Source organism: Oxyura jamaicensis, chromosome 15, assembly GCF_011077185.1.
Source record: "Oxyura jamaicensis isolate SHBP4307 breed ruddy duck chromosome 15, BPBGC_Ojam_1.0, whole genome shotgun sequence".
In the NCBI taxonomy this organism is placed as follows: Eukaryota; Metazoa; Chordata; class Aves; order Anseriformes; family Anatidae; genus Oxyura; species Oxyura jamaicensis.
The window spans coordinates 2,016,491-2,030,514 of record NC_048907.1 but is presented as its reverse complement, the minus strand read 5'-3'; the positions used below and the strand labels follow the sequence as shown (position 1 = coordinate 2,030,514).

The following is a 14,024-nucleotide window of genomic DNA, read 5'->3' as shown; positions in this document are numbered from 1 at the left end:
TCGACTGCTCGAGGACTGCTCGAGGCGCAAGGCCCGCGGGCTGTGAGGTGAGCCCCCCCCCCCCCCCCCCAAACCCCCCCGGGGGGGGCTCCGGCGGGGCGGGGCCAAACTTCAAATCCCCACGGGGGGCGGAGCCCTCAGCCCGGTGACGTCTACACCAGCCAATCAGCACCGAGGGCCGTTCGAGTAGTGACCGGCATCCGCTTAGCCCAATCAGCTGGCGGCGGGGCCATGCCACCAGCCAATGGGAAGGCGGGGGGCGGGCGCGGCGGGGCCGGTCGGAAGCGCGGGGCCGGGCCCGGCGGTGGCTGACGGAGGAGCCGGTGAGGGGTGGGGGGCGCCGGGCCCTGAGGGTTTGGGGGGGGGGGGGAGTCGGGGTTTCGCCCCCCGCTGAGCCCTCAGGGGCCGCTGAGGCGCGTTGGGGAGCGGGGACGAAGCCCCCAGCACCGGGCAGGCTCGGGGCCGGCGGCTGTAGGGGGCACCGGGGGCTGCGGGGGGCACCGGGGCCTGAGGGGAGCGGGCGGCGGTGGAGGTTCTGTGGGGCCGCTGGGTTGTGTGGGGCCGCTGACCGAACCTCTCCTTCAGCTCTCGTCCCCAAAATGGCCACGGCTGCGGTGCAGGAGGGGGAAACCCGGCTGTGCGGCAACTGGTAAGAAACGAAACCGGGCGGCGGGGTGCCGGGAGGCAGCGGTCAGCTCGTCCTGTGAGAGGTGCCGGCCTGATTTACCTCTTGAGGCGTTAACGCGTTACAGAGCGGTTTGCACAACCGTTACTCACCCTCCTGACGCACCTGGACAGAAACAGAGGCGTTCTGAAAAAGGGAGGCTTGGCTGGCAGTGAGGCAGATGTGAAGTACACTGCCTGAAGGTTTCTTAACAGTTGTGTGGCTCAGAAGCAAAGATGTAAAAAAAAAAAATCAGTACGTGCATGTGAAGTGGCAGTTGTTTTGCTTTGATAAGTTATCTTCCCTCAGAAGCTCCAGCATTGGTAATATGTTTATTGATAACAGTGGTATTTCAGAAGTTGCATCTTAGCATTCACATATATTTTTCCAAAGAGAGACATTGGACACTTTCTTGCAGTGTCCATCAGGTTTGGTTGCCAGAAGTTACGTGCAGCTTAGGCACCGCTGCTGGGCTTTCTTGCTTTGCCAGGCTGTTTGCTTCTTGGGGCCTGGCAGGGGAGAAAAGTGATCAGATGTAGCGTTTTGTCCTTGTGGCAGGGGAAGGTACAAAGCAGTAGGCTGTAAAGGTAAGGACCCAGCACAACAGAATCAATTACTGAAATTTTCCAGTGTTGGACTTCTCATCGCCGAGCTGTGAGAAGCTATGCCTTTCTTTTCAGGCATAAACTGTTATTTTCTCAGATAAATCTATTAACTCAAACGCGGTGGTAACTCTATATGCTGTAAAATTTATCTTTCACATAAAGCAACTAATTCACCATGAATTTTCATGCTTGAGATAAGTTGTGACCTTTGCATGTTAAATACATTCGTATCCTGGTTATGTAGGAACCTGAAAGCCTGGTGGGCTCATTGTTTTGTAGTTGCTTGGTTCTATAAGCTATGAAATCTTATAAAAACGTATGAAAGCTTCTTGAATAAAAGCTTAAAATTGTTGTCAGTGTTTTCTGAAACTTAACCTCTGTGATTCTTCTCATAGCAAAAAGGATATTCCTGTTCCGAATTTCACCATTCATGAAATCCACTGTAGCAGAAACCTCGAGGTGTGCCGCTACTGCAATGAATCGGTCCCCAAGTCTGAAATGAAGAACCACATCGAATCGGAACACGTGCAGGTGACGAACACAGTTCTCCCTTAAAGATGCTGATTTCTGTGGCAATTAATGTAATGAGATCTGTTTATTGCAGGTTACCTGCAAGTGTAGCATGAAGGTAGAAAAAAGCCTCTTGGAGGATCATGAGGTTGGTGCACTTTATAATTCCGTACACTTGGACCATACTCTGGTATTTCCAAGCACTGATTCTTGAGTCTTTCTGTCAGCAAAGACCTGGGTTCCAACCCGCGATTTATGCATCGCTTTTATTTAATTTATTTAATTTTAAATTCATGCACTTTGAAAGAACGTGGTGGGAAACGGCTCAAGCCTTCCTATCAAAGCGGTATTTTTGTCCTTGTTAGTGATTGAGATGAAAAATGGTGTGATACTTCAGTACAGGATACACCTAGCTCATTTTTTTGATCCCATTAACATTATGCATTTCTGTCTCTATTGCTGTCATTGTATGAGTTTTAATTCGTTGTTGTGTCCAAACAGACTTTTAGAAGACTTGCAAATTGAACTAAAATAGGACACAGTGGTATTTTTGAGTCACTGAATCCAGTTCTCTGCTGCCATAGTCAATCTTGTTATATATTTTGGTATTTTACCTTCCTTTGGGCTTATTTAAAGATAATTCTGGAAGTGCCCTGCAGGTCTGCTTATTGGTGAGGGGAAAAAAATGACTTTCTTTGAAGGTATGTCCAGTCCAGAGGACTGGAAGTAGTTCATCCTGCAATTGCACGTGTAGTAAACGTGCTGTAAATCTGCTCCCCAGTATAACACAATAACACAAAATAACACAGCTGTACTCAATAAAATGTGGCTGGTTGTCCATACCACATCTAAATCTAGCTGCAAAAAAGCACTGTGTGGATCTGCTGTTCAAGCATTACAGATTTAGACAATATTCTGAATATTTGGAGTGCTTCAGCTGCCATCCTTATGAGTACGCAGGTTATACAACGTGCTGGTCTTTTATTTCTCACATAGTATCTTATTTCAGGCTGCTCTTCGGTGTAGCTTTGTATCTGGCTAAAGAAACAATAGGCTGCTCAGCTCTCCAGCGAACTGAGAACCTCCCCCAGCTGTGCCTCAGTTTTCCACGTGTGAAGAATAATCTCTCTTTCTTTTTTTAGGCGTCAGCGTGCCCTTTGCGTCCTGCAGTCTGCCAGCATTGTGACATCCAGCTCACTTTCAATAAGCTTCAGGATCATGAAAGTTACTGTGGAGCTAGGACTGAGATATGTAGCGGGTGTGGTCTTAACGTAATGGTAAAAGATCTGAAAGAGCACCCTCGAGTCTGTGGGAAAGAGGTGAAACAAGCACGAGTAAGCAGAACAGTGCCTCGCTTTGAGGACGAGGGTGCGGATGCGCACTTGCGCGCCCTTCGAGACATTAGAAACCAGCTAAGATCAGATAACTATCCCGGGCCTTTGTGGAGAATGCCCAGGGTGCTAGAAAGGCAGATTTATAGCAGCTGTGTAGGAGACAAAACGATTAAGGACATTAGGAGAAGAAATGTTTCAGCAGTACAAAGAAGTCAAAGTCAAGGTAAGGTGTAGATGGGAGTAATCATTTCCTTCTAATTTGACAGCTGACCCAAGTAAAAGGCTTTGTAACTGATTTATGAGAAAATACTTAGTAAGGAAAGCTGTGGAGGCAATGTGACCTCTACTATTTTGCTGTGGAACAGAACGACAGATATTTAAGCCTCCTAAGACAGGAGTGCCAAGATACCTGGTGTGAAAGCCCAGTACGCTGCCTTTTCTATTGCTCAGAAAGTATTTAGCTTAAAAAACGAAGTTGGACTTGTTTGCTCACTGCAAATCCTGTCAATTTTTATTTAGCAGCTGCCTTTTCTTCAGTTAAGTAGAAGGGTAGGTAAGATCTGTGTGCGGGTTCACACTCCTAGTGCACAGCGTCTCTGCAATAACAGCCTGTCTGGATGTAGCTGAGACTGTTAGAGATGCCTCTGCTCGCTCCTAAGCCTCTAATCTCCTACCTCCACGTGCCGAGGGGCCTGTCACGTTTCAGACATGCCCTTTCCATGAGCTCTCTGCTGAATGTGTGCTCTGCTTTGTGTTGTGGGCCGCTCGGAGGGTTTAACACCGCAGAACACTAAATTACAGTCTGCTGTAGGAGACTGCCTGCCTTGTAGAAATAACTCCTGGGCTTAGTTCATGGAGCTAAAGGCGTGGAGAGCTGTAACTTGTCAATGGTGCTGAATCCCAAGCTGCGTTCACAGTTAGGGTTTTATGCACGTGTAAGCTTTGTGTAAAATTCTGGTGTAATCATGATGAAACAGCAGCGATATTGGAAATACGGCAGCACAGGGGAGGAGCTGAGCCTTTCTTTGGACACCACCAGCTCCGTCTTGGGTGCTGTTCCGAACAGTGCTGTTTTCAGCAAAACTTTACTACCGGGAAACATTTTGGGGATTTTTCTTTTGCACATGTATGACAAGGAGTCAGTTTCCCCACCTGTATCTTGAAGAAAAGGCCTGGAGCCCAGTGTTACAACTGAGGGTAGGTTACAGAGCTTTCCTCAGTGCCTTCGTTTAGCTCCCATCACGTTTAGGCTCAGGCCTTACCCGAGCTTTTGATGTAAGAGGAACAGCTTTTTTTTCCCCCTCTTTCTGCTTGTTACAAACAAAAACAGGACGACTGCTTTCCTTCTTCCTCCCAGTTGGTACAAGGAGTGTCCTGGTAGGCTTTGAAGCACTGAACTCCTTGAGTGTCCACGTGTGAAACGCTCTTGGTTGAACTAGTGTGATGTACTTAAGTGAACTGCTTGTTGCAAGCTTAACGTTCTCTAAAATTTATGATATTTATATTTTGAAGAGCATGAACTGGAGCAGTGGGAGAGAAATAAAAACACTAACTCACTTTATGGGGAGCGGAACGCCAATTTAGACTACATGCTGGCCCTTAGCCTACAAAGTGAGAATCCTCGCGATGATGCTGCAGTGGAAATTGACAGTGACTTCTGGGAACACTACTACACCAAAGAGTCTGTGCCATCTGCCTGCCCTGATGAAACAGACAACTCAAATATCTTTCCTTGTGACTCTTTATTGTCTCTTAGCACTTCAAACCACGTAAAAAGTAAGTATAAATGCTGTTTGTTTTTTCCCTTAAAGTTTGAATGAGGGGAGAGAGAATTCCTGGGTTCAGAGTGTCACAGATTGTCTGTTGATGTCTTTAAAACATCAGAACGAGTCTTTGAGACTCCCTCTAAAGCATCTTTAGATATCTAATGCACAGGAGATTAGATACTCCATGAATACCATATTCGAGACTTTTTTCTTCTATAATTTTGTCTTCTGCTTCCTCAAAAACAGTAATACCTCTCTGAAAGAAACTAAAGACAGCAAGGGAAGAAGAAATAAAGCTATACTGGATCTTTGATCTTGCTATGTTCCTCCAGAAAGCCTTTTTAAATCAGAACGGTTTGGAACAGTAAAGGGAAAGGTGGCGATGCTATTCCAGGGATGCAGGAGTGCCTTCAGTCCCAAATGAAGCGCTTGTGTACCCAACTTGATGTTGTTCTCAGGTGATTTTTAGAAACAGAAAGTGGTGAGAGATTTATAGCAATTTTAGGTGACAGGGAAGGGAGAGCTGGGTGAGCCCTGAAGTGCTGATGTATTTTGAAAGGAAAAATGGTGCAAAAAGATTTACCTGAGGTAGTAATACGCTTTTGTGCCAAGCCACTTGATGTATTTCTGACCCCAAAAGATTGTTCTGACTCTGGGTGATGTGAAACTTGCTCATGAAATTCAGCAAGTGGGACTAGAGCAACTTCTTCCTTAGTGTTTGCTCCGGCTGCCGTCCTGTGGCACAACGGAGATCTGTTGCTTAGGAATTCTGAAGATGAGTTGATCCGATCACAGCTGTCTTTTTTGTGGTAGAGGATATAACTGTCGTTACTTTGCAGGTGATGAGATCATGTTGCCGTGTGAGTTTTGTGAGGAGCTCTACCCTGCTGAAGATCTGATTCTTCATCAGGTGTAGTACTTCTCTTTGTGCTGTATCCAGGGACTTGCAGTTAAGCCTTTTTTTCTGTTACTGTGACTGAACAAGGGCGCAGTGTTCGCTCGGTGATACTGGCAGAAGCCTAGCGATTTTATCTTTGCATAGCATGATTTTTAAAACCCCTATATGCTAAACGTGCTGGCTAACTTTTCTGTTTCACTTGCCTAACAGACAGGTTGTAACCCAGCAAGTGCCTTTGCCTCGTTCAGTAAAAGAAGTTCCTCTCCTAACCCATGGAAATACGACGGGCCGCAGGATCTTGGTTCCAAAAGCTGTAGGTCTGTTTATTCGCCCCAGCACCAAGCTGGCCAGGCAGAAGCAAACATTATAATTCCCTGTGAGTTTTGTGGCATCCAGCTAGAAGAGGAGATCCTCTTCCACCATCAGGTAACAAACAGAACTTGATCCGTTCTGCTGCATGTCGTTGTTCAAGAAGTATTGCACGTGCTGTGCCTTTGGGGGTGGGGTGTTTGAGGAATCAGTGTAACCGTCCCCTGACTCAGGCCTTCTGAAGCCTCTTGGTTCCATCTGAACTGTTGTGGTGTGCTGGGGCTCTTACTGAAAAAGGAACAATCACTCTGAAAGCTCACATGGAGACTAAAGAAAAGGCCCTGGAATTGCACGCTATGAACGTTTGGCTTGTGTGTAAAAGTTAGGCTGAAACCAGGACGTGTGAGTCGAAGCTAAGGGGGGAGAGGCGTGCCAGCCTGCACCCTGGGTAGGTAAGAGAGCAAGGAGCCAACACAGACTGCAAATCTGGGACGTGGAGAAATGCCTTGGAGGGTAAGATGTAGGGAGTCAGGGTAAAAGCAGGAATGTATCTGAAGCTGGGCCTGAGAGGAAAGTGGTGCCTTTGTGAAGTGATGGGTGCCACAGATCACTTTTTAGGGTATTCTGCTGCTTCCGTACGTCGCTGCCCGATACTTCTGCTGCAGAAAGAATACCAGCACTTGGTACTGCTGGAACTACTGCTGCTTTTTAAGAATGATGGACAGGTGCCAAGTAGGCCGCTTGGTGCTTTAGTGCTTATTCAGAACACCCAATAACAGACGCCATATGGTCACCGCTTGGTTGGCAGCGAGGCCCCGCGTTGCAGGGTGGTTCTGTTCAGCAGGGCTGGCTGATGCTGCCAGGTCCATTTCTCCTTAGGTCCCATGGTAGTGAGCAACTCTTCCTAAGCTGTACGACACCCACATGTTCTCTCACACGACACCAGTGTATGCCTCTTCCTAAAACCAACCCCCTACAAACCTTAGTGCTTTTGGAGGGTGACGCTTTGCGATGTTTTTACAAGAATAAATTTGAACGAGCTGTCATTTAAATCCCTGCGGTTTGCTCTAGGATCAGTGTGACTTGCGCCCAGCCACAGCCAGCCCAGCAGGCAGCTTTCCATCGCAGCAGTCGGCATCTCCTCAAGACAACAGAGAGAGAAGAGAATCGCCAGAGCTGGTTCGGAGGCGAATCAGGCATCAAGGTGTGGGCAACACATGGATTTTTGTGCACGTTGCTTTCCTTTACACTTGCAGGAGCATTATTTGTGTTCCAAGCCGAGCAGATGTTATCTTTTTCTGTCTCCAAAATGCTAAAGTCTTCAGTCACCTTCCATTGTTCTAGTTTTATGCAGGAGGGATTAAATCTCTGAAACTCGGTATCCTTACAGCTCTCTGTTATGGAGCCCTGAGCTGCTGGACTGGAAATGAGGTCTAGTTCTGCTCTCTGAACGGATTTTGCATTTACTGTTCCTGAATTGCTCTGTTGGTGTCCTCTCAGGAGACGTCTCTCCTCGGTGCATCGAAGGCTTCAGGCAGCAGAGGCTCAGTTACCCTGCGCGAGGGACCAGGTCGCTGAGTAACGCGGCAAACGCCAGGAATGCGCCACCGACCTCATCAGGAGCGGTGAGAGCGAGCGAGGCTCTGAACGCCAGAGGGAAGCCGAGGAAGGTGGCCGGTACCGAGGGGAGGCAGAAGAACAGAGGTGCAGGTGAACCTGGCGGGACAGCACAACGCGGGAGACCGAGCCCGAACTTCCATTCAGAAGCCTTCGCGTCCGGCTTCTCCAGTACTTCTCCAACCCGGCGCAGGTAACGCCTTTTGCTTGCTGAGGTCCTGAAAACTGCTTCAAGCAGCTGCCATAAATACAGAAATTTTGTGATGCCTTCACGGCTCAACGCCTACTTTCTTTGCTGCTTAATCCAGCTTTTTTATATAAGAAGCCTGAATCACCTGTGGTTTTTCTTATGTTTTTGCTGGTTTTGTTTTTTCCTGTAGTGCATGTGCATTACTGAAGTGCTTAAAGGCACTTGAATAGAGGGTTGGGTCTTCTGCTACAGAAGTAACTTAAGAATCAGGAGAAGAATGAAGGGCTTCTTCCTAGAGCTTCTAGGCTCCCTGGTGGGGAGAGACTGTGCTTATTTGGCAGTGAGAGCATAAAGCCGTAGGCTTGCTTTGTCTGAAAGTGCCCCTGTTCTTCCTCTGCAGCATCAGAAACGAAGGAGGGAGGAGTCTGGGGCTGTCAGATGTGCCGGGTGGCTTGAGGAGCAGGAATGTGAAGGTAAGGAAGCCAGGGCACTGCTCTGAGCTCTCGATGCTTCTGTTTCAGAGTACCCCAACAGCCAGCTCTTCAGTCTTTCAGCGTGCAAAGTGTTAACGTGCTCGTGATTTGGCGCTTGGCTCATCCTGTTGAGTGGGACTGGTTAGGAAGAGAGGATGGTTCCTGGTGGTTATCCCCCATGGTGGTGCCGAGGGGAGCCAGCCACCTGCCTCGTGTTGTGGGGATTGTGCCAGGCTGAAGAGCTACTTGCAGCACTTTCTGCTTCAGTGGGGTTTTTATCTGTTGCTTTTTATCCAGTACTCTTTGAAAATAGCATTTTTTTTTCCACCTCTCCTTTAGGCAAAACCCCAGAGCCCTGAGTTTGGTTATCTGGAGGACAAGTGATCTACCACGTATGAAAACCATGCCTAGCACTCGACGCACTCTTACTATGCACTATAGTACTTATTTATCTGGGCGCAAGTAATTGCTGTATCGCCATGTCATTGAAGACTTTATATGAATTTAAATTTTTATGGGCAGTGATCATTTTATATGTATTTCTAAGTTGTGAGAGTATACTACAGGTTTCTACTGCTGTGAGCTACGCTAAGCAACATCCCAAGCTGCGTATTTGCTAACGGGCACCTGCCGAGGGAACCCCATTGTCCGTGTTTCCATACGGCTTTCTGCAACACCCTCCGAAGGAGAATTGCTTTGCCCTTTCTGTAAGCATGTTTCCTGCCGCTTGCGTGCTAGTTACTCTGCAGACAGCAGCGCTGTATGAAGTCCACAGCGAGCTCCCAGCCAGGACAGTGTAGGGTACGAGGGGGGCAAAAGGCGCAGGGGATGGTGCACAGGAGCACGGGGTGCTGCACAGGGGCTGGTCTCCAGAAGGCAGCCTGGGCTCAGGGATCCAACAGCGGGGTCTGGCTCGCTGTGCTCTTGGTGGCAGCGGGGGAGTTGCTGGGCCCCTCAGCGCTGAGCCTGCTCCTCAGGCTTCGTGCTGGGGCCTTGTGCTGTGGGGGGGGCTGTGCCCTCGCTGCAGGTCCTGGTTTGTTACTGAACTGCCTGGGACATGGCTGGGGGAACCCCGAGTTCTGTGGGGGGTGAGATGCTTTTTAATGCTGTATTAGTCAGTGCTTTTTAAACCGCTTGTAATAAAATTTATCTAATGATATCCTGAAATGTTGTGCAGTACAAGCTGTTGCATGAAGCGCTGTTACACTGCAGAAGGGTGTGCAAATGCTCTGTGAGGGTAAGTTCTACCCCTGAAGGCTTAATGACAGCCTGTTCAGAATCACGGTGTGCAGGCTTTTGTTAATTTGTGCTCCCTTATTACCTGCACTCGGGCTTTGTCAATGTGCTTTATGAGCGCTGTTAGCAGCCCCTGCGCTTTGGCACAGCGTAAGGGAGTTAGAAATGCACAGGCCGGAGCAGGCAGGGCTTAGATAATGACTGTGGGCATCAGCCTAAGACTACTAACCGGGTACAACAGATGGTATTAGCAGGGCTAATTAGCCAGTCACTCTTCTAGGGTAAGGCTGTCATTAGAGGCCTCGCTGCTCCGCTGCCAGCGCTGTCACACAGGCTGCAGTGTGGAACAAGGCTAATGGTTGCTGAAGGGATCCTGGTTCTAAAATAAAGACATCTTACGGATGCTTCCACCAAAATGTAAGTGTTTATTTATACAAGAAAAGCAGAATAAAGGTATTAAAAAACAGGTGGTAACCAACCTTGCAATGGCATTTCTGGGGAAAACTGGCATGATAAGGAACCTGCGCTGGCTCTGCTATTTTATGAGACGGTAGCAGGATGGCTTGGTTCAGGTACTGTTAGTATGAAAAACTACTGAGCTGATGCCATGGCTTAGTTTGCATTATTTCTCATGCCTAAGAAATAGTGTACTTTCTCCATTAAGAGAAGTATTAGCAATCGTTTTACTTGCTTTTCCTTTTGTACAAAATATTTACATTTCTCTTGCAAGTAAATATAAATTACAGTGTATTAACCCCTAGAAGCAGGTAGGCTGCAACTTCATTTCTAGTAGTTCTAATCGTCTGCATCAGTACAGCTTCATCAGAGGATTGATTTTTATTTCCAGCCCCAAATAAGGACACAATACATCTCAAGGGATGTTAAGAATCTCCTTTATGCAGTGTACACTGTATGGCCAAGAGCACTTAACAGGTTAATGCTGTGTACGGTACCGAGGTGGACACACACCAAGCTAGAACTAATACCCAGCCTCAGAGTTTTTCCATTGTTGAGTATAATTTTACATTCTGAATGAGTATATATAAAAAGTCACAAACCAATCTTTGTTTTGACAAACAAGCCTATTACAGACACTGTCAAGTTCATTTAAAGCACAAGTAATGATGATTAGAAAAGCTTTTAATTAAAAGGCCATTTGTGCTACAGTCCAAACCACTGCAGCACTTCCTTCCTAGTAACTTAAAAAACAAACAAAACCAATCAAACACTGCAACTTACCCTCTTACGGGGATCATAGTATTCTTCAGGACAAAAAGAAGTGAATGAAGGTTATTTATTAGTGAGACACTTTTCCTGTATAAGGAGCTTAATTTACACAGCAAGGTGTAAACAGCATTGACTAAGTTTGTTATTTGTAATCATAAATAACTGTAATAAATATGTATCAAGTAATTTTACAGCACACTTTTCAGGGCCAAGACGCAGATATGTTTCTCTCAAATGTGCCCTCTGGAAGGAGAAGCCAGACATAAGCAGCAGTTATCTTACAGCTGTAATCAGAGCCTTGGAACCATTGGCATACCGAGTTCTCAAACCCCTGCGCGTGAGGTATTTGACTGCACTGCAAGTCCCCCCAAAGGATTAAGGGCTTGAAAAGAAAGATTTAATTGCAAACCAACACAACAATTGCAATTCCATCACCAGAAAGAAACCCCAACCCTCTCTGTCAGCAGCACCAGTTCTGCCATGAACTGCAGTTGATGCTCTTCACTTTTCCTTGCAGCACCTGTTTGAGAATGCAAATCCGAGATGGGAATAAAATGGCCCCAAGCCCCTCCTTCTGCTCAGTTTTCCCCTTTGTCATTGTAAACGTTACCTGTGTTTGCACTTACTCTGCATGATTTCTCAGCTACATATATGCTTCTACCAGGAAATGGACAAGATTCGAGTAAATATTCTTCCTACATGTATCTGTTCCTGTGAAAGGCAGGGACATACGCAATAGAAGGGTAACAGCTTTCCTAACCACAGGATTTGGAGACTCCGTATGCCAACAACTATCTCTACAACTGTTGCACACACTTTTCCATTCACTCACAGAACAAGAATATACACACTTGGTTAGGCGTTTCTCTCTCTTACTCACATTTTATCTTCCAAGTACCACACGCTCATAATTCCAATATTCACAATAATATACAATAAATACAGGTTTTTCAATTCCCATGACCACTGACAAGCCAAATTAGTGTATGCTGTCTTCTAAAGAGACATAAAATACCAACCTTGAAGTACAGTTACACGCACACCATCATAAACCTCTCGTGTGGCTGATGTGCACCAAGCACATCAGAAGAAAAATAAATAACTGGTGGCTCAGTACTGGCACTTAACTTACATATAGCACCGAGCCGAGGAGCACAGCAGTAGTTTCAGCATGTTTTCTTCAGTTCTTTAGCACGCAGGCAAGTCCCACTCATGCCTGGCTCTACGTGATTAACAAAGCACCACCTTACTTTTAAATGCACCCACTATTGAGTGGTGCTTCTGCAGGAGCGAAGGAAGACGCACACGATGTGCTGTTTTGAAACCACCGCAGAACGTACTTCGAAACAAGAAAGTTGGAGAACTGCTCTCTCTCCATAGTCTTCCATTATCTTTCCATACAAAATAGAAGCTTTATCTTCAAACAAGTAACCTTGTGCCTTCCCCCTCACCTCACTCTCCCTTTAGGTGTCACTTTTCTAGGATAATTTGCTCTTAGATCAAAGATCAATCATTTTTGAGTACAAATACAAGTTACAGGTGTTTTACTCAGCACTTATCAGGCCACCCCTGCAGCACGGTGTCCAGTTCTGGTCCCCACAATCCACAAAGATGAGGACAGACTGGAGAGGGTCCAAAGTAGGGCCACAATGATCAAAGTGCTGGAGAACCTGCCCTGGGAATACTCCAGTAAAGGGTGGCCGGAAAGAGAACAGGAGGCTCTCTCCTCCCATGGAGCCACATGGAAAAGAGACGGGGCAACAGGTCCAAGCTGCACTGGGAAAGGTTTCATCTTGGTATTAAAAAGAAGGATTTTAGAGTGAGAACAATCCCTGGAACAGCCTCCCCAGGGACAGTGTTAGAAGCCCCATCACCAGAGGTTGTCAAGATGTGACTGGACGGGGTGTTGGACAGTCTCATCTAGGCTCCCTTTGCCCAGGAACGGTTGGACCTGGAGATCTTTCCAGGTCCCTTCCAACCTGGGCTGTCCTGTAATTCTACAGCCCTGTGATTATTCTGAAAGCTCATTTAGGAACAGGGTAAAGTCAGAGATTGTAAGCTTGAACTGTGCTATCTTACACCATACAGAGAGAAGCCATTTTGTTTCTGCTAATATTTTAATTACAATAAAGAAATTATTTTAGTACTAAGCAAAGCAGACATTTAAGAACACCTAGGGCAAGAACCCCACTGAACTACGGCCCTTTTCACTGTTCTCTCGGTTAGAAACTTTCCTAATCAAGTGTCTAGCTGAAAGCCCACGTTCATTGTGGCAGCTCCCCGTGTGCTTGCTTATAATTAAAAAGTTACAAGAAAATGGTGGAAACATAAACATGCAGCTCGGCAGCCTTTCCTGCTCTAAAACTCAAGCAAGTGCTGGAAGCCCTGCACGTTCTCTGACTGCAGAAAGAAAAGGTACTGTGCTCAGCTCCGGCAGGCACCCAGCGGTGATCCCCTCCCCGTGTCTGGTTCCTTCCCCTTTGTACTCAGAAATGTTTAGAGGGAGAGCGATCCGTGAGCCCTTACCCCTGAGTTCTCCCAGACTCAGAACATCCTCACTTTTGTCGTGTTGGCATGGGTAATACCATTCTAAATTACAAAATTAGAAATGTACATGTTTAAAGGTTTTTCAAAATTAAATTATACACAAACTGGTCTGTACTAAACTATCCTACAAATATTCCACAAACAAGGCAGCAAAATAACCAGTCCACCACAAAATCTACAAATACAAAATGTAAGTCTTCCAGTAATTATTGTAACGGGAACAAAAGTTCAGAAAATAAATTAACCTCCAGCTTGTCACACAGTGTTACAGGAGGTATTTTTAAGTGAATTGAAGGGTTCTGACATTAGCAGTTATGAAACAATCCCGAGTCACCTCTAGGCGTTCCCTTCGTCCTCTCAGCCGCTGAGTGGGTCCTCCCGGTAGTGGATGGCGTATCGGAGCTTCTCCAGCATTATGTCCAGCGAGGAGTACTGAGGAAGTTTGATCATAAACATGCACGTTTCGACACGGATGTACCGCGAGTCCGGAGAACCTGCAGGGGAAGGAGCTGGTTGAATACATCCTCTGCTTTTCACCGCATTCTCCAAAAGCATCCTTCCCCACCCATTCTTGTTAGGAACAAGTATCAAAAGAACAAAGTTCTCTGTAATTCTCGGAACCCTAAATAGTGCAGTCCCTTTTGCCCA

At 46.7% G+C, this 14,024-nt stretch overlaps 2 protein-coding genes across 5 annotated transcripts in view; one reads left to right on the top strand and one right to left on the bottom strand.

The window, feature by feature from the left end:
* Positions 1-164: 164 nt before the first annotated feature.
* Positions 165-9,533, top strand: TRAFD1 (TRAF-type zinc finger domain containing 1). The gene is made up of 12 exons (XM_035340200.1): positions 165-323; positions 585-649; positions 1,665-1,800; positions 1,874-1,927; positions 2,922-3,336; positions 4,626-4,889; positions 5,719-5,789; positions 5,988-6,203; positions 7,158-7,290; positions 7,587-7,896; positions 8,294-8,366; positions 8,706-9,533. Exons 2-12 carry the CDS (start codon positions 600-602, stop codon positions 8,748-8,750), a joined length of 1,767 nt encoding a protein of 588 aa, XP_035196091.1. The 5' UTR covers positions 165-323; positions 585-599; the 3' UTR covers positions 8,751-9,533.
* Positions 9,534-10,007: 474 nt separating this feature from the next.
* Positions 10,008-14,024, bottom strand: part of HECTD4 (HECT domain E3 ubiquitin protein ligase 4) — a 70,984-nt gene continuing 66,967 nt past the window's right edge. For all 4 annotated transcript variants that reach the window (XM_035340192.1, XM_035340195.1, XM_035340193.1 and 1 more), the window contains exon 76: positions 10,008-13,870. In XM_035340192.1, coding sequence (XP_035196083.1) covers positions 13,734-13,870 — 137 coding nt within the window. In that variant the 3' untranslated portion in view covers positions 10,008-13,733. The remainder of the gene's footprint in view (positions 13,871-14,024) is intronic.

Bases quoted from the DNA above. Each gene is read 5' to 3' on its own strand.
- TRAFD1 (XM_035340200.1), top strand. From the start codon at position 600: ATGGCCACGGCTGCGGTGCAGGAGGGGGAAACCCGGCTGTGCGGCAAC. The intron at 3,337-4,625 runs GTAAGGTGTAGA...TATATTTTGAAG, and splicing joins ACAAAGAAGTCAAAGTCAAG to AGCATGAACTGGAGCAGTGG. The intron at 8,367-8,705 runs GTAAGGAAGCCA...CCTCTCCTTTAG, and splicing joins TGAGGAGCAGGAATGTGAAG to GCAAAACCCCAGAGCCCTGA.